This window comes from Haliotis rubra, unplaced genomic scaffold (genome assembly GCF_003918875.1).
Source record: "Haliotis rubra isolate DU_JTF1 unplaced genomic scaffold, ASM391887v1 Scf102, whole genome shotgun sequence".
Lineage (NCBI taxonomy): Eukaryota > Metazoa > Mollusca > Gastropoda > Lepetellida > Haliotidae > Haliotis > Haliotis rubra.
In genome coordinates, this window is record NW_025764915.1 from 1,282,910 (window position 1) to 1,303,258 (window position 20,349).

The 20,349-nt window shown below is 41.3% G+C and overlaps 1 protein-coding gene across 1 annotated transcript; it reads left to right on the forward strand.

Moving 5' to 3' along the window:
• The first annotated feature begins 663 nt into the window (after positions 1 to 663).
• LOC124270248 (cingulin-like) lies at positions 664 to 16,799 on the forward strand. Its single transcript, XM_046705289.1, has 10 exons — positions 664 to 1,451; positions 1,861 to 1,912; positions 3,740 to 3,921; positions 4,408 to 4,489; positions 8,809 to 9,013; positions 9,311 to 9,378; positions 11,151 to 11,227; positions 12,168 to 12,274; positions 15,544 to 15,636; positions 16,674 to 16,799. The coding sequence occupies exons 1-9, from the start codon at positions 1,386 to 1,388 to the stop codon at positions 15,632 to 15,634; spliced, it is 930 nt and encodes a 309-aa protein (XP_046561245.1). The 5' UTR covers positions 664 to 1,385; the 3' UTR covers positions 15,635 to 15,636; positions 16,674 to 16,799.
• Positions 16,800 to 20,349: the final 3,550 nt, after the last annotated feature.

Below are 20,349 nucleotides of genomic sequence, written 5' to 3' on the forward strand. Positions count from 1 at the left end.
TCAGGACACGGTGACGCCATCAGGACGCGATGACGCCATCAGGACTCGGTGACGCCATCAGGACACGGTGATGCTACCAGGACACGGTGATGCTACAAGGACACGGTGATGCTACCAGGACACGGTGATGCCATCAGGACACGGTGACGCCATCAGGATGCGATGACGCCATCAGGACTCGGTGACGCCATCAGGACACGGTGATGCTACAAAGACATGGTGATGCTACCAGGACACGGTGATGCTACCAGGACACGGTGATGCCATCAGGACACGGTGACGCCATCAGGACGCGATGACGCCATGAGGACACGGTGATGCCATCAGAACACGGTGACGCCATCAGGACGCGATGACGCCATCAGGACTCGGTGACGCCATCAGGACACACTTATAAATATCAATAAGGGTCATAGCATTACATTAGAATTATGCTAGCTAATCCAAAATTGCATCTGAGAATTTCTACCACTGCTCATCTTATCCATATATCTTCTAAGACGGCCTTTTCTGTGTACAGTTGGTTTTATCATTAATACATCGAGAAAGAATTGGAATCACTACTTTATTAAAACCAAATAGAGGAATCGAGTTTCAACAGCCGGATTTATGGAAGCATCCAATATTCGAAATTTAGGCTAAGGAAAAGACTCTCTAACTTACTACGTGGAGGTCTGTAAATAAGCTCTTCTGGAACATACAACCCTGTGATTAACATCGTGAACATTAATCTACGCAGTGAACTGGGATACAGTTAGGCAATTAACTAAGTCACAGGATCCGAGCAGCCGGTCTATTTCGCCGCTTCTTACGACAAAGATAAGTTGCTGGATGGAGACCATATTCTTTGGAACCCTACTGCTTCATTGATAACGACGTCCTGTAAAGTTCTACAACACTGACGTTACATGTCAGATTTGGGTAATGTCCTGTAGACTCTTATTTTTTCTTGAAAAAGACATTCAGGACTAGTTGAGTATGCGGGAAAGAACAAATTTCAGTTAATTTCAGAAAATAAGCTTTTAATTATTCATCTGCAATTCCAAACGCAACTCTAATATAAGGGAAACAACTCCCATATCTCTTCGCAAAAAAAAGCTCTTTAGTGTTTGGAGATAGAAAGAAGCCATCGTTGATAATGCAAACGATCCGCTAAGCAACGGAACTAAGCCCTTAAAATTAGGAAATGTGTGATGTGTCATGTTGCATAATGGTTGCACTGCTTAGTGACACTTAGCTAAACAAACGGTGTGTAGGTTTTATTGTTATACGGTGTTGCTGTAGTTCACGCATCGAAAGATCATCGTGTCGACAAAACAAAGCCTAGATAATTCCCATGAGATCTTATGATTCATTGTCGTTGATGGTTCTTTCCAATCGGAAAAATGAACTGGGAAAGTAAATTTTCGTCAATTGTCCAAGAAACAGAAGCCAACTTGGCGAAGGTTAAAGTAAGTATGATTTTATACAGCGTGTTTACATGCAGAGAGCTGGCTACGACTGTGTAGATTCTACAGTTACCGTCGGTTATAACGAACTCAAAGGGACCAGTAATTTTAACTCGTTGTTACATTAGTTCCTTGTACACACTTCTACTACAATATTCACAACAAGTGAGTCTGGCTAAAACACAAGATCTTTATTGACGTAGTTTACTGTGTCTATTTATCACTATTCTCTATTCAGGTTATTTTGTAATAAAAACATCGAAAATCAAAATACAGAATTCTGTTTGTCTTCAAGGATGGGATATGAGTTAAGTCATATTCACCTTCACAAACACATGATTGCTTTCATCATCTGCAAGTAGATGTCCTGGTGTTTGGTGTGTATATGTGTCTTGAAATTTCTTTTTTACAGCAAAAGCTAAGGAGTAAAGCAAACCTGTCTGCAGATACAGTTTCCCTGGACTGTGAGTACATACAGACTCGTGCCAGCAGAGACCGTATAATAGTCTATTATATATGTATTATATGGTCTCTGATCACATTTATCAACTTACGTATGGTTCCACAATGCACAATCCCATAGGCCGCCATGTTAACAGAGTTCATCGCACTGTACATATGTTTATTAAACTGTTGCCATTCGATAAATAAGCAACAGAAAGTAAAACAGAAATATGTGATTGTAGGTAAGATGAGTCCTCACAAATGTGCAAAACTTGACACTGGGAGCTTACGAAAATTAAATTCACGAAAATTATTTATGCTACACTAAATTAACATGTAAGTCTATGGAAATTATGTCAAGTGTCTGAATATAACTGGCATGTGTCTGTAGTTCTTGTGTTCAAATATAACATGAACTGACAACCTGGAACAAGTTTGGATAACACAATGTCCCAAATGAACTCAAAGGTTGATTTGTGTTTGTTTGGCACTTAAAGACACACTATCATAAAAAATGATTTCACCTTCTGTCTAAATTTGTAGCATTTATATTAAAAAAACAGCTGTTCACCTGCATAACATATCTTTCTGCTTTCCTCACTATTGTTGCATGTTTATCTAAATTGCTTTTTGAAAGTAACTTGTTCAATTCAAAGATATGTAATATATACTGCTCACTTTACCCTAGTCATTACATTGGGCAGTACCAGTATGTATGTCAGTGTTGGTATGACAGTACCAGTATGTGAGTATGTATGTCAGTGTTGGTATGACAGTACCAGTATGTGAGTATGTATGTCAGTGTTGGTATGACAGTACCAGTATGTGAGTATGTATGTCAGTGTTGGTATGACAGTACCAGTATGTGATGTGAGTATGTATGTCAGTGTTGGTATGACAGTACCAGTATGTGAGTATGTATGTCAGTGTTGGTATGACAGTACCAGTATGTCAGTATGTATGTCAGTGTTGGTATGACAGTACCAGTATGTGAGTATGTATGTCAGTGTTGGTATGACAGTACCAGTATGTGAGTATGTATGTCAGTGTTGGTATGACAGTACCAGTATGTGAGTATGTATGTATGTCAGTGTTGGTCAGTGTTGGTATGACAGTACCAGTATGTCAGTATGTATGTCAGTGTTGGTATGACAGTACCAGTATGTCAGTATGTATGTCAGTGTTGGTATGACAGTACTAGTATGTCAGTACGTATGTCAGTGTTGGTATGACAATACCAGTATGTCATTATGTATATCAGTGTTGGTATGACAGTACCAGTATGTCAGTATGTATGTCAGTGTTAGTTTGACAGTACCAGTATGTCAGTATGTATATCAGTGTTGGTATGACAGTACCAGTATGTCAGTGTTGGTATGACAATACCAGTATGTCAGTATGTATGTCAGTGTTGGTATGACAGTACCAGTATGTCAGTATGTATGTCAGTGTTGGTATGACAGTACCAGTATGTCAGTATGTATGTCAGTGTTGGTATGACAGTACCAGTATGTCAGTGATGGTATGACAGTACCAGTATGTCAGTATGTATGTCAGTGTTGGTATGACAGTACCAGTATGTGAGTATGTATATCAGTGTTGGTATGACAGTACCAGTATGTCAGTATGTATGTCAGTGTTGGTATGACAGTACCAGTATGTCAGTATGTATGTCAGTGTTGGTATGACAGTACCAGTATGTCAGTATGTATGTCAGTGTTGGTATGACAGTACCAGTATGTCAGTATGTATGTCAGTGTTGGTATGACAGTACCAGTATGTCAGTGTTGGTATGACAGTATGTGAGCTACTCTGCATGGCTTATTCAATGCTTTGTTTTCACACAGACTCAGCGTCCCCCCTGTTGTCTACATCACTTGGCCACTACCCAGCAGCATCTACTCCTAAAACTCGACTGATGGACAGATATGGTCACAAGATAATCAACTCTAATATACGTCATGAGCTCACTGGAATGCCACAGTCCAGTGTCTTACAGCTACAGGAGCAAATTGAAGATCAGAATGCTGTAACGTTAACAGTCTTGTTGTAGAATCGATGTTCATTATTCAGTTTCACAAATCTAAACGTAATTAGGCAAAAACTTGAGTGAAATGTCATACACAAAGTTTGAAAACCATTAACATTTCTTTCAACAAAACAAAATTCATTGGAACAAGGCTCTCACAAACTCAAAGTACTTTCATAGGTCCCTTCAGCTTCAACACAACATTGTTTCACTGTTTATTACTTTGAACTGTACAAGCAATTGTAACTGTAACTCTTTTTCTCAAGGTATTCTTTTTTAAGATCTTTTAGAAGCAAACTGTCGGTTACAAGAAGATAACAGGACTTGGAGAAAAGATACCGGTTGATGATCATCTGATGATGATTGTTTAAATGAATTAGTTAGTTCATCATAGCCACCACTGTTACATGAAACAGAAAGTGTCTGCAAAGTATTTGAAATGAGATGTATAATTGGATAATTCATATATATAATGTTTTCTTCCAGACCATAAGTCGCCTGAACAAGACAGTGCAGTGTCTGGAGAAGGAGAGAGGAGAGTACCAGACACAGATTCAAATGCTCCGAAGTAAGTCTCGCCCAGAACATGATAGACAGAGTGTCATTAGTGAGACTGTTCAAAAACATGATAGACAGAGTCACTGTCATTAGTGAGACTCTTCAAGAACATGATAGACAGAGCGTCATTAGTGAGACTGTTCAAAAACATGATAGACAGAGTCACTGTCGTTAGTGAGACTGTTCAAGAACATGATAGACAGAGCGTCATTAGTGAGACTGTTCAAGAACATGATAGACAGAGTGTCATTAGTGAGACTGTTCAAGAACATGATAGACAGAGCGTCATTAGTGAGACTCTTCAAGAACATGATAGACAGAGTGTCATTAGTGAGACTCTTCAAGAACATGATAGACAGAGCGTCATTAGTGACACTGTTCAAGAACATGATAGACAGAGTGACATTAGTGAGACTCTTCAAGAACATGATAGACAGGGCGTCATTAGTGAGACTGTTCAAGAACATGATAGACAGGGCGTCATTAGTGAGACTGTTCAAGAACATGATAGACAGGGCGTCATTAGTGAGACTGTTCAAGAACATGATAGACAGAGCGTCATTAGTGAGACTGTTCAAGAACATGATAGACAGAGTGTCATTAGTGAGACTGTTCAAGAACATGATAGACAGAGTCACTGTCATTAGTGAGACTGTTCAAGAACATGATAGACAGAGTCACTGTCATTAGTGAGACTGTTCAAGAACATGATAGACAGAGTGTCATTAGTGAAACTATTCAAGAACATGATAGACAGAGTCACTGTCATTAGTGAGACTGTTCAAGAACATGATAGACAGAGTGTCATTAGTGAAACTATTCAAAAACATGATAGACAGAGTCACTGTCATTAGTGAGACTGTTCAAGAACATGATAGACAGAGAGTCATTAGTGAAACTATTTAAGAACATGGTAGACGGGGTCAGAATGTCAGTATGTCATTTGTGTTGTTGTTACAGATGTGTTGTGTGTTACAGGTGTTGTGTGTTACAGATCTGTTGGGTATTATATGTGTGTATAATTTGTATGTAATGAGACCTCGTGTAGTATTCTCTATATATGTTACAGGTGTGTTGTGTGATACAGGTGTGTTGTGTGATACAGGTGTGTTATGTTACAGGTGTGTTATGTCTTACAGATGTGTTGTGTGATACAGGTGATTTATTAACCACGTGGTCAACGTATGGGTAGTTGCATACTGATCTCATACGTCACACGAGTGTTGTATCACGTCGTGACGGAACTACTTGTCCATTCATAACGAACACGTGAATTCATCCATTCTACAACTCGCGAATGTTGCCGTATCGCTGTTTAATTGTGTGTCGAACTGAGACATTATATCCATCGAAAAACATAAACGCAATGTTTCCTCCAGTGATGTTAGCCGAGTGAAGCATTGCAAACCAAGAAAAGGGGTGCTACGGAGTAGTTTACTGTACGAGGCGATGACAACTGACATGCATCGTGACATCGGTTACTAAGGGGACAGATGAGAATGGCGTAGTGACGTCAATACATCGTGACGTCATGCAAAAGTGACTACAGAACAAAATTCTTCCGCAACCTCTTTATGAAACCGGTTTCAGTTTGAAACCATAACAATAACTAAAATACACTAACTTGTTAATTTAATGCATGTAAGACGTGGATAATAAATAAAATACCACACTCTGTCGCATTACATACAAATTATATGAAACTTGGACCTTACTATGGTATCTGACCGAGCGAAAGCGTAAGGTCATACACATTTTATCTGACCGAGCGAAAGTGAGGTCAGAAACCATAGGAAGGTCCAAGTTTCGTATAATTCGTATGTAATGAGACCTCGTGTAGTATTCTCTATATATGTTACAGGTGTGATGTGTGTTACAGGTGAGGTGTGTGTTACAGGTGTGTTGTGTGTTACAGGTGTGATGTGTGTTACAGGTGAGGTGTGTGTTACAGGTGTAATGTGTGTTACAGATGTGATGTGTGTTACAGGTGAGGTGTGTGTTACAGGTGAGGTGTGTGTTACAGGTGTGTTTTGTGTTACAGGTGTGTTGTGTGTTACAGGTGAGGTGTGTGTTACGGGTGTGTTGTGTGTTACAGGTGTGATGTGTGTTACAGGTGAGGTGTGTGTTACAGATGTGACGTGTGTTACAGGTGAGGTGTGTGTTACAGGTGTGTTGTGTGTTACAGGTGTGATGTGTGTCACAGATGTGTTGTGTGATACAGGTGAGGTGTGTGTTACAGGTGTGTTGTGTGTTACAGATGTGTTGTTTGTTATAGATATATATATATATGTATATGGGTATTATACAGCACTATAGTCCATCCCACATGCATGCTCAAAGAGCTTCTTTGCTTTCCCTCGATCATTGGATGTCAATCTTAGTGGCACATCATATTATCAATCTCAACTCCCTGGGGACCATACAACTCTTGCTGCCACTAGGCGCACCGAGTGAGTGTGACTTTCCCATCCTTTCGAGGTACCCATTCACAGTTGGGTGGACTGGGACACATAGTCACAGTACTTTGTCCAAGCTGTACCCGCAACTAAGTGTTTGCACGTATTCATGTGGCCACCGTTTGGTCATTTACCAACGGATTTGTGGATTCTTTTAGGCGCACAGGGTTGTGTACTGTACACTAGGGGCTGCGACATTGCACTGACAACACTGAAAGAGTCTGCACACAAAGTTGACTCCAAGGTTTTTACACCCGGTCACAGGTTGGCTCGATCCCGGCACCACCAAACTTGCTGGATCACTAGCCTGGCGCCTTAGACAGCTCACCCACCACACCCCATAGATGTGTAGCGTTACAGGTGTGTTGTGTGTTATAGGTGTGGTGCATGTTACAGATGTGATGTGTTAGAGATGTGTTGTGTTACCAGTGTTGTGTGTTACAGATGTTTTGTGTGTTACAGATGTTTTGTGTGTTACAGGTGTGTTGTGTTATAGGTGTGGTGCATGTTACAGATGTGATGTGTTAGAGATGTGTTGTGTTACCGGTGTTGTGTGTTACAGATGTTTTGTGTGTTACAGATGTGGTGTGTTACCGGTGTTGTGTGTTACAGATGTTTTGTGTGTTACAGATGTGGTGTGTTACAAATGTGTTGTGTGTTACAGATTTGGTGTGTTACACATGTGTTGTGTGTTACAGATGTGGTGTGTTACAAATGTGTTGTGTGTTACAGATGTGTTGTGTGTTACAGATGTGTTGTGTGTTACAGATGTGGTGTGTTACAAATGTGTTGTGTTACAGATGTGGTGTGTTACAAATGTGTTGTGTGTTACAGATGTGGTGTGTTACAGATGTGTTGTGTGTTACAGATGTGTTGTGTGTTACAGATGTGGTGTGTTACAAATGTGTTGTGTGTTACAGATGTGGTGTGTTACAAATGTGTTGTGTGTTACAAATGTGTTGTGTGTTACAGATGTGTTGTGTGTTACAGGTGTGTTGTGTGTTACAGATGTGGTGTGTGTGACAGGTGTGTTGTGTGTTACAGATGTGGTGTGTTACAAATGTGTTGTGTGTTACAGATGTGTGTTACAAATGTGTTGTGTGTTACAAATGTGTTGTGTGTTACAGATGTGTTGTGTGTTACAGGTGTGTTGTATGTTACAGATGTGGTGTGTTACAAATGTGTGTGTTACAGATGTGGTGTGTTACAAATGTGTTGTGTTCCAGATGTGGTGTGTTACAAATGTGTTGTGTGTTACAGATGTGGTGTGTTACAGATGTGTTGTGTGTTACAGATGTGTTGTGTGTTACAGATGTGGTGTGTTACAAATGTGTTGTGTGTTACAGATGTGGTGTGTTACAAATGTGTTGTGTGTTACAAATGTGTTGTGTGTTACAGATGTGTTGTGTGTTACAGGTGTGTTGTGTGTTACAGATGTGTTGTGTGTTACATGTGTGTTGTGTGTTACAGATGTGGTGTGTTACAAATGTGTTGTGTGTTACAGATGTGTGTTACAAATGTGTTGTGTGTTACAAATGTGTTGTGTGTTACAGATGTGTTGTGTGTTACAGGTGTGTTGTATGTTACAGATGTGGTGTGTTACAAATGTGTGTGTTACAGATGTGGTGTGTTACAAATGTGTTGTGTGTTACAGATGTGGTGTGTTACAAATATGTTGTGTGTGTTACAGATGTGGTGTGTTACAAATGTGTGTGTTACAGATGTGGTGTGTTACAAATGTGTTGTGTGTTACAGATGTAGTGTGTTACAGATGTCATGTGTGTTACAGATGTTTTGTGTGTTGTGTGTTATAAGTGTGTTGTGTAATTAATGTGTGTTGTAGGTGTGTTGTGTAACAAAGGTTGTGTTACAGGTGAGGTGAGTGAACTGAGCAGTCATGTGTTGGAGAGGGGCGGTCGCAACCCTCACCTTGAATGGCAGATGGACCAAATCAAACGAGACCTGGAGCGGGAAGTCAAGGATGTTCGAGACCAGCTGCAGCTTTTCAGGACTCGAATAGACAGTCACTCTACATCTGATCAGTCCTCCATCTCAGCATCTCGAAATATAGATGAAGTGTGAGGGAAATTTATTAACTGAATTTATCTGGTCAAAGGGTATCATTAACCTTCTGAAACTAGTTCCAATTCTTTTGTTCCAGTTAATTGATTGTTATTGACAATTGATAATCAGTTTCAATTATCATGAATCATAATCAATGAAAGATGAATAACATCTGCTGTTCCTAGATGTGTCCAAGTTGTAAAGTATAATATTATTATTGATCTGATATTAAATGATTTGTTATTTCCATGAAGGCAACTAAGGAGATATTACATTTCTATTCTCAATCACTAATGAGAGTTTTTGTCCAGTCGGCAAGACATTCATGATGAGCTGCGTTACATCAGGAAAGACGTTGATGCCCTCAGGAGAAGAGTAGGTAGGTTGTAACTATTCATGTGTCAACATAGTCAGGACAAGAGTAGGTGGGTTGGAGAAGAGTAGGTGGGTTGGAGAAGAGTAGGTGGGTTGGAGAAGAGTAGGTAGGTTGTAACTAGTCACATATGGGCATGGTCAGGAGAAGAGTAGGTAGGTTGTAACTAGTCACATATGGGCATGGTCAGGAGAAGAGAAGGTGGGTTGGAACTATTCACTTGTCAAAATAGTCAGGAGAAGAGTAGGTAGGTTGTAACTATTCACTTGTCAACATAGTCAGGAGAAGAGTAGGTGGGTTGGAGAAGAGTAGGTAGGTTGTAACTATTCACTTGTCAACATAGTCAGGAGAAGAGTAGGTAGGTTGTAACTATTCACATGTCAACATAGTCAGGAGAATGGTAGGTGGGTTGTAACTATTCACATATGGGCATGGTCAGGAGAAGAATAGGTGAGTTGTAACTATTCACATGTCAACATAGTCAGGAGAAGAGTAGATGGGTTGTAACTATTTATGTGTCCGTACGTACGTCCCGATTCTTGTTAACCCAATATCTCATGAACTGTTGTACCCAATGTCTTCAAATTTGGTGACAGCCTACATTGGGAGATTTTGCAGACACCAGTCGATTTGGGTGACCTTGACCTTATTTTCAAGGTTACCACGACACTTCGACCACTTTTCAAAATGTTGTTAACGTGATATCTCATGCACTGTTGTACCCAGTGTCTTCAAATTTCGTGACAGCCTACATTGGGGGATTACGCAGACACCAGTTTATTTTGGTGACCTTGACACTTTGACCACTTTTCAAACTCTTGTTTACGCGATATCTCATGAAATGTTGTACCCAATGTCTTCAAAGTTGGTGACAGCCTACATTGGGTGATTACGCGGACACCAGTCGATTTGGGTGACCTTGACCTTATTTTCAAGGTCACCACGACACTTTGATATCTCATGCAATGTTGACCACTTTTCAAACTGTTGTTAACCGTGGCCTTGATATCTCATGCAATGTTGTACCCAGTGTCTTCAAATTTGGTGACAGCCTACATTGGGGGATTACGCAGACACCAGTTTATTTTGGTGACTTTGACCTTATCTTCAAGGTCACCATGACACGTTGCACACTTTTAACTCTTGTTAACGCGATATTTCATGGACTGTTGTACCCAATGTCTTCAAATTTGGTGACAGCCTACATTGGGGGATTTCACAGACACCAGTTTATGTAGGTGACCTTGACCTTATTTTCAAGGTCACCACGGCACTTTGAACACTTTTCAAACTCTTCTTAACACGGCATCTCATGGACTGTTGTACCCAATGTCTTCAAATTTAGTGACAGTTTACATCGGGGTATTACACAGACACCAGTATATTTTGGTGATCTTGACCTTATCTTCAAGGTCACCATGACACTTTGACCGCTTTTTAAAGGCGATATCTCATAAAACATTGCACCCAATGTTTTCAATTATGTCAACAGCCTACATTGGGTGATTATGCAGACACCAGTCATTTCAGGCATCTTGTATGTGACCAAAAAATATAAAGTAGTAAATATAGATATTCTTTAGCGGCGGGGGACATTGCCATATCAGTGGCAAACACTTGTTACTCTTATTTTACTCAGTATGTCAGTGAATGTTTTGATTAGTGTTGTCAGTGAAATACAACCATACAGCAGCTGACTGTGAAAGTCAAATCAAGTTACTCAATCAGAACCTGAATGAAGAAATGAATTTGTAATTAATTATTTTCTGTATGTGCAGGGTCTGTAGAAATGGATGTGATGGGGTCTCACTATGACAGGAGAGATCTGGAAAGGTCACAGGAGAGGATGAACAAGGTCAGAGATAGATTTTTATTCACAGTATTTTAATCAAATTTCTATTTTGACATGTACAAGTCATAGCATTACTTTTTTGGAATCATATATTATAGTACCCACACAGACATTGTAACCCATTTTGAGTTTACCACCAGTTTGGATTAATTTCAAATATTACCGATATGAACGTTTTCCTCCACCCTGGTTTGTATCTGTCTGCAAAGTTACCATCATTATCTACCCATGAAGATTCGGGTTAGAATTGATCTTCAGCAACCCATGCTTGTCGTAAGAGGCGACTAACGGGATCGGGTGGTCAGACTCACTGACTTGGTTGACACACGTTATCATAATTCCAATTGCATAGATTGACGCTCATGCTGTTGATCACTGGGTTGTCTGGTCCAGACTCGATTATTACAGACCTCCGCCATATAGCTGGAATATTGCTGAGTGCGGCGTAAAACTAAACTCACTCACTCACTCAGTGTCATTATCATTTTCACTCGCTTTTGTCTGTGTGAAGATTGAAAAGTATTTGGCATGATGTTGTCAAGTCAGATGGAACAGCCTATACATGTCAGAAATATGGTACACTGCACATCGAACAATTATTTAGCCTAAAGGAATCCTCACAGCCCTGCAAGTAGCTATCGAAATGTTCATTGACGAAGATGATGGACACTATTTAACCAGTTCCACTGCGACAGGCATCCGAGAACATACCTATGTCTACTAATGTGAAGTAATGAATTTCACAAGATGCATCTTTCAAGGCAGTCATTGGGCAGCCCCTGAATTTTGGATAGTGGACAAAGTGAAATTTAGGATGCAGTGGCAGCCATTTTAGTGACAACTTTGATTCCTGTTTCTCTTCCTTCATCGACATGCTACTTACCTGTAATACATGCTGAATGAATAAATCACTGTTCATGTAGACGTGTATCCTTTCCAACAGTCCTTGCATGAGATCTCTAATGGTCGGACAAGAAATCTGGCTGAAATCTTGAAGACGTGTCCTGATGCTGACCGGACTCTTGGACACACGCAGCTGGAGCATCTCAGGTATTTAATGTTAACTGATTAGGGGGATAGTTTAATAGCTTTGCCACAGACCCAGGTAAGATGTGATGTAATGTGAAGCCTGGGACTGGATGTCATGTAAAGATGAACTAGTTCATGGCTGTTGTCTGTTTCACTCAGTCAGTATACACCCTGCTGCATCCGCCTGTTATGTGAAGCCTGGGACTGGATGTCATGTAAAGATGAACTAGCTCATGGCTGTTGTCAGAGCCAACTGTGTCACTACACAGAGTCACCTGGCTCCTGGGTGTCATCCCAATCTGTGGGCAGGAGAGCTGCTCAAAATGCCAGCACAACTAATATACAGGGAAAGAAATCTATCAAAAATTTCCACTAGACCACAGAACCAGTGAGTGGACAATAATTAGTGGCCCTGTCTGTACTTCACTGGTCAAAAATAACATTCGTAGAACTACTTTACTATCAATACAAAATTCACTGGCCACCAGGACCACTGCAAAGTTTATTACTAGCCAGGGACCACAGGACACACTGATGTATGTGACTGCAGCATCCAACATCATGGACTCACTTCTCACCTGTAGATCCTCCAGATTCTGTGAGCGACACTGGTAGTCCAGCAGACTGATGTGCCATAGAGTCCTCACTATAGTTGTTTCCCTAAGTTGACAGGGTCCCCAATAAAAGGGCCCCTCTGCAGTGTGCGAAATAGCCACTGACTTGCTAGCCCATGGCTAGTAAAAATGAAGTCGGGCTAGTGAATTTTCATGGGGTCATTTTGTAAATATATCACTCTCTCCGACTTGTCAAGTTATAATACACTTGTAAATCATGCAAGATTATTGCTCAATAAAGATGTTCATCATATTAGCAGCCTAATGATGAAACCTGTGTTTACATTCAAATTTCGGACTAGTGAATTATTTTGTTGGCTAGAAACTTTCCGGCATAGCTAGCCTGACTGGCAAGCAAAGTTTGGAAACTATTTCGCACACTGCCCCTCTGTTATGCCAATAGTTGTGGCATGATACTTGTGGATGTGGGTTTACCAGTTTGGAAGATGCTTGCTCTCACTTTAAGCTGATCTAAAATGGAATATTAAAAAAAGTTGTGGCAAACTTACTCACTCACTCATATATTCGTCTAGAAACATGATTTAAACAACAGCTATTTGGTCTTGTAGGTGTCTGAATGCATCACAGATGTGTACCCATAAAGATCGGTGTTAAAATTGGTCTTTAGCAATCCATGTTTGTTATAAGAGATGACTAAGGGGATTGGATGGTCAAGTTCGCTGATTTGTTTGATGCATTTCATTGTATCCCAGTTGCATCCCAGTCTGGTCGGGACTCGATTAATTACAGACCGCTGGCATATATTTGGAATATTGCTGAGTGAGGCATTAAATCATAGATGTTAACACACTCTATGTTTGCTGACCTCAATCACACGTCTACCTACCAATCTTTCAATCTCCCAATCTACCCCACCACTATCTCAAGCTCTCAATCTACCCCACCAATATCTCAAGACCTCAATCTACCCCACCAATATCTCAAGCTCTCAATCTACCCCACCACTATCTCAAGCTCTCAATCTACCCCACCAATATCTCAAGCTCTCAATCTACCCCACCACTATCTCAAGACCTCAATCTACCCCACCAATATCTCAAGCTCTCAATCTACCCCACCAATATCTCAAGCTCTCAATCTACCCCACCACTATCTCAAGCTCTCAATCTACCCCACCAATATCTCAAGCTCTCAATCTACCCCACCAATATCTCAAGCTCTAAATCTACCCCACCAACCTCTCAATCTGCCCCGTCAATGTTTCACGCTCTCAATCTACCCCACCAATATCTCAAGCTCTCACTCTACCCCATCAATATCTCAAGCTCTCAATCTACCCCACAAATATCTCAAGCTCCCAATCTACCCCACCAATATTTCAAGCTCTCAATCCACCCCACCAACCTCTCAATCTACCCGTCAATGTCTCACGCTCTCAATCTACCCCACCAATATCTCAAGCTCTCAATCTACCCCACCAATATCTCAAGCTCTCAATCTACCCCATCAATATCTCAAGCTCTCAATCTACCCCACCAATATCTCAAGCTCTCAATCTACCCCACCACTATCTCAAGCTCTCAATCTACCCCACCAATATCTCAAGCTCTCAATCTACCCCACCAATATCTCAAGCTCTAAATCTACCCCACCAACCTCTCAATCTGCCCGTCAATGTTTCACGCTCTCAATCTACTCCCACCAATATCTCAAGCTCTCACTCTACCCCATCAATATCTCAAGCTCTCAATCTACCCCCACAAATATCTCAAGCTCCCAATCTACCCCACCAATATTTCAAGCTCTCAATCCACCCCACCAACCTCTCAATCTACCCTGTCAATGTCTCGGCTCTCAATCTACCCCACCAATATCTTCTCAATCTGCCCACCAATATCTCAAGCTCTCAATCCTACCCCATCAATGTCTCAAGCTCTCAATCTACCCCACCAATATTTCAAGCTCTCAATCCACCCCACCAACCTCTCAATCTACCCGTCAATGTCTCAGCTCTCAATCTACTCCCACCAATATCTCAAGCTCTCAATCTACCCCACCAATATCTCAAGCTCTCAATCTACTCCCATCAATATCTCAAGCTCTCAATCTACCCCACCAATATCTCAAGCTCTCAATCTACCCCACCAATATCTCAAGCTCTCAATCTACTCCCACCACTATCTCAAGCTCTCAATCTACTCCCACCAATATCTCAAGCTCTCAATCTACCCCACCAATATCTCAAGCTCTAAATCTACCCCACCAACCTCTCAATCTGCCCCGTCAATGTTTCACGCTCTCAATCTACCCCACCAATATCTCAAGCTCTCACTCTACCCCATCAATATCTCAAGCTCTCAATCTACCCCACAAATATCTCAAGCTCCCAATCTACCCCACCAATATTTCAAGCTCTCAATCCACCCCACCAACCTCTCAATCTACCCCGTCAATGTCTCACGCTCTCAATCTACCCCACCAATATCTCAAGCGCTCTCAATCTACCCCACCAATATCTCAAGCTCTCAATCTACCCCATCAATATCTCAAGCTCTCAATCTACCCCACCAATATCTCAAGCTCTCAATCTACCCCATCAATGTCTCACACTCTCAATCTACCCCATCAATGTCTCACACTCTCAATCTACCCCATCAATGTCTCACACTCTCAATCTACCCCAGCAATCTGACACCGGGTACATTTCTCCCACAGGAGCACTCGGTGGGACACTGAAAGACAAACTAAATACTGTGGATGCCCGTCTCAAGGTAACGACAACATCTCCACACAGCAGCAACACTAAAGGTGAGTCAGCAAGTTCCAGACACATACACAAGGAAGGGTGTGTTTCTTTCAACCCCAGTGTTAAAATATGGGCTTACCTTGAGGACTTACCTTGATGATAGGCCCCAGAATGCATGTTATTTGTATATATTATTCATGTTGTTTACCCAAATAAGGCTGTAAATGTATTGTGTACCAAACTAGAACAGAGCTGTATCATTCCATTAATGATGTTAATCTGGAGAAGAAATGTCACAGAGACAGTACTATGTGTCACAGAGACAGGTGTATCAGTACTATGTGTCACAGAGACGGGTGTATCAGTACTATGTGTCACAGAGACAGGTGTATCAGTACTATGTGTCACAGAGACAGTACAATGTGTCACAGAGACAGGTGTATCAGTACTATGTGTCACAGAGACAGGCGTATCAGTACTATGTGTCACAGAGACAGGTGTATCAGTACTATGTGTCTCAGAGACAGGTGTATCAGTACTATGTGTCACAGAGATGGGTGTATCAGTACTATGTGTCACAGAGACAGGTGTATCAGTACTATGTGTCACAGAGATGGGTGTATCAGTACTATGTGTCACAGAGACAAGTGTATCAGTACTATGTGTCTCAGAGACAGGTGTATCAGTACTATGTGTCACAGAGACAGGTGTATCAGTACTATGTGTCACAGAGACAGGTGTATCAGTACTATGTGTCACAGAGACAAGTGTATCAGTACTATTTGTCACACAGACAGGTGTATCAGTACTATGTGTCACAGAGACAAGTGTATCAGTACTATTTGTCACACAGACAGGTGTATCAGTACTATGTGTCACAGAGACAAGTGTATCAGTACTATGTGTCACAGAGGAGGTGTATCAGTACTATGATAATGCTGTGTTATTTGGACATATACAGAGAGAACTGTGACATTTGTACATGTGCAGTACAAGAGGGTGGAAATGGGGTATTCATTTTCTGTAAATGAGTGATTATTAAATATACTTTAAAGACAATGCATCATATTCATCATTGTTCCCAATATGTGTATGTCAGGCTACACGTCCAGAACAACGAAGTCGTACCGGAGATCCAATGACAAAGATGTAGACATTGACTCAGATAGCGATGATGACCTTGACATTGATGACCTCTCTGACCTTGAAGACTCAGACACAGAACCCTTGTCCTCCAAGAACAAATACACCACAGCTAGGACAGGTGAGTCACAATCACATGTCTCCTAACAACAATTACACCACAGCTAGGACAGGTGAGTCACAAACACATGTCTCCTAACAACAATTACACCACAGCTAGGACAGGTGAGTCACAAACACATGTCTCCTAACAACAATTACACCACAGCTAGGAAAGGTGAGTCACAAACACATGTCTCCTAACAACAATTACACCACAGCTAGGACAGGTGAGTCACAAACACATGTCTCCTAACAACAATTACACCACAGCTAGGAAAGGTGAGTCGCAAACACTTGTCTCCTAACAACAATTACACCACAGCTAGGACAGGTGAGTCGCAAACACTTGTCTCCTAACAACAATTACACCACAGCTAGGACAGGTGAGTCACAAACACATGTCTCCTAGCAACAATTACACCACAGCTAGGAAAGGTGAGTCACAAACACATGTCTCCTAGCAACAATTACACCACAGCTAGGAAAGGTGAGTCGCAAACACATGTCTCCTAGCAACAATTACACCACAGCTAGGACAGGTGAGTCGCAAACACTTGTCTCCTAACAACAATTACACCACAGCTAGGACAGGTGAGTCACAAACACATGTCTCCTAACAACAATTACACCACAGCTAGGACAGGTGAGTCACAAACACATGTCTCCTAACAACAATTACACCACAGCTAGGACAGGTGAGTCACAATCACATGTCTCCTAACAACAATTACACCACAGCTAGGACAGGTGAGTCACAAACACATGTCACCTAACAACAATTACACCACAGCTAGGACAGGTGAGTCACAATCACATGTCTCCTAACAACAATTACACCACAGCTAGGACAGGTGAGTCACAATCACATGTCTCCTAACAACAATTACACCACAGCTAGGACAGGTGAGTCACAATCACGTCTCCTAACAACAATTACACCACAGCTAGGACAGGTGAGTCACAAACATGTCTCCTAACAACAATTACACCACAGCTAGGACAGGTGAGTCACAATCACATGTCTCCTAACAACAATTACACCACAGCTAGGACAGGTGAGTCACAATCACGTCTCTCCTAACAACAATTACACCACAGCTAGGACAGGTGAGTCACAATCACATGTCTCCTAACAACAATTACACCACAGCTAGGACAGGTGAGTCACAATCACATGTCTCCTAACAACAATTACACCACAGCTAGGACAGGTGAGTCACAATCACATGTCTCCTAACAACAATTACACCACAGCTAGGACAGGTGAGTCACAATCACATGTCTCCTAACAACAATTACACCACAGCTAGGACAGGTGAGTCACAATCACATGTCTCCTAACAACAATTACACCACAGCTAGGACAGGTGAGTCACAAACATGTCTCCTAACAACAATTACACCACAGCTAGGACAGGTGAGTCACAATCACATGTCTCCTAACAACAATTACACCACAGCTAGGACAGGTGAGTCACAATCACACGTCTCCTAACAACAATTACACCACAGCTAGGACAGGTGAGTCACAAACATGTCTCCTAACAACAATTACACCACAGCTAGGACAGGTGAGTCACAATCACATGTCTCCTAACAACAATTACACCACAGCTAGGACAGGTGAGTCACAAACACATGTCTCCTAACAACCATTACACCACAGCTACAGTCTGTTTGGGTCAAAATGATACCGATGAATCACAATCTAACTCCAAATCGGTTCATGATTAAACATTCATTTCATCGTAGAATGTAATGAAAACATCAGACCAAGTTTTTTAACATTTGTCTCCAAAATACAAAAGTTGTTAACAAGCTATCATCATTTTGTTTTGATTTTCCATGTAAAGTTTTACAAGGGTAAAGCAACTGTTGCAGGAATAGATACACATTATTGTTTGATTGTTTTTGCTACCTTCTACCTCCTTCTTATATGCTGTGTTTGCAGTCCTCAAGACGAAGGTTAGCTCTGACCCAGAGCTGAGTGACAGCGACGATGATGTAGATGTCGATGAAGCTTCAATAGATAGTGGGGACTTGGAGGATGATGACCTCGATGACATTCAAGACCTAGATGATGACGATGATATTGATGACATATAGAGGTTGTAATCTTGAGCAGACCCTCGCAATACATGGCACACGTCCCGTCATGCAAGAGTATGCATGAAACGATTTTACAGTACCATCATTGTCAAGGTCTGATTTCATGGAGGACTGTTCCTGTGAGTTATGATAACACTGTCATATCTGGTGCTTGGACTCATTATATCCACTTAAGTTGTCAAAGTGTTTATTTATCAAAACTCATTCCCTAGTGTCTGTCAGTTAGTGGTCTGCAAGGAGTCTCCATCACAGCATTATGTCCCTTGGAATTTCCAGTCCACTATATTACTACATATGTTACTACAACCAAAACATTGGATCAAACACCACATTGGATCCAGTTGTGATTTCACTTTCACCTACTGGGAGACCAGTCAACACACAGAGAGGCAGCACCCCTCTCCTCCCTACAAGTACACAAGGAATACCCAGTGCAGCTACGTGTATTCCCTACTGGGGCCTCCCATCACTCCTTGTACTGCTGGGCTGTGTACTGTCTGCTATGTTCCAGTAGCCATTTTACATGTTGGATGTACACACCGTACCAAAGAGATCTTCTACTTATTTACTTATATATAATATACATATCAAACCAGTATAAAGTTATCCACTGTCCCTTGTCAAAAGCTTGTCCAATGTACTGTTCCATTATGTTGTATATGCCTCTATAAGAAACTCTTATTTTTGCCTCAGAAATATTATATTATTTACAGTTTGTGCTCAATATGCTGCTCATATATGGTGTGTGTGTGATTGTGAGAAATACTACCTGGTGAGTAATTGTGTTATGTGTCGAGAAAAAATAAGTGTCCCATGGTAACAGAATATATTGGTGTTGTAAACCACTAACCTGAGATCTAATAGATGACCACTGGTGTAAGATGATGCTACATGCAGCATCAGTAGCAGCGGCATCCACACGGATATGTCTATGTGGGTGATGGTGTTACTGATGCTGGAGGGGAGTCACACACATACAGATATCATCAAGTTGTTCTACAGTCACACATATCCTCTGTAGCTACAGCTGCAGTGTCTGAACATATGACACTTGTTCTTGTGGTAATGTTTCATCTGCAGGGAGGGAAATGGGTAAATGTATGTCATGACAGCAAATCTCCAGTACCCCCTAATGTCCAGGGCCCCGTTTTACAAAGCTCTCGTAAATCTAAGATCTCGTCACACCTACGTTATATCTTACGATACCACGCTAAGGGCGTTTCACGAAAGTATCTTAGTACTCTCGTTGTTACGAGAAAACTTACGGTAACTTTTAGCAATTGTATTGCGAACTCTTTTGCTGAGAAGACTTGAAAAGAACATGGATTGCGAGTTATGTCCATTTGTGTAAACAGACGACAACCCGCCGTACAATGGGGGACTTGAAGTCAAAGGGAAGGGTTAGAAAAACGAATTTCTTG

Excerpts from the sequence above, each read along its gene's own strand:
- LOC124270248 (XM_046705289.1), top strand. The coding sequence starts at position 1,386 with ATGAACTGGGAAAGTAAATTTTCGTCAATTGTCCAAGAAACAGAAGCC. Across the intron at positions 1,452-1,860 it reads CCAACTTGGCGAAGGTTAAA|CAAAAGCTAAGGAGTAAAGC; the intron begins GTAAGTATGATT and ends TCTTTTTTACAG. Across the intron at positions 9,014-9,310 it reads TCTCGAAATATAGATGAAGT|TCGGCAAGACATTCATGATG; the intron begins GTGAGGGAAATT and ends GTTTTTGTCCAG.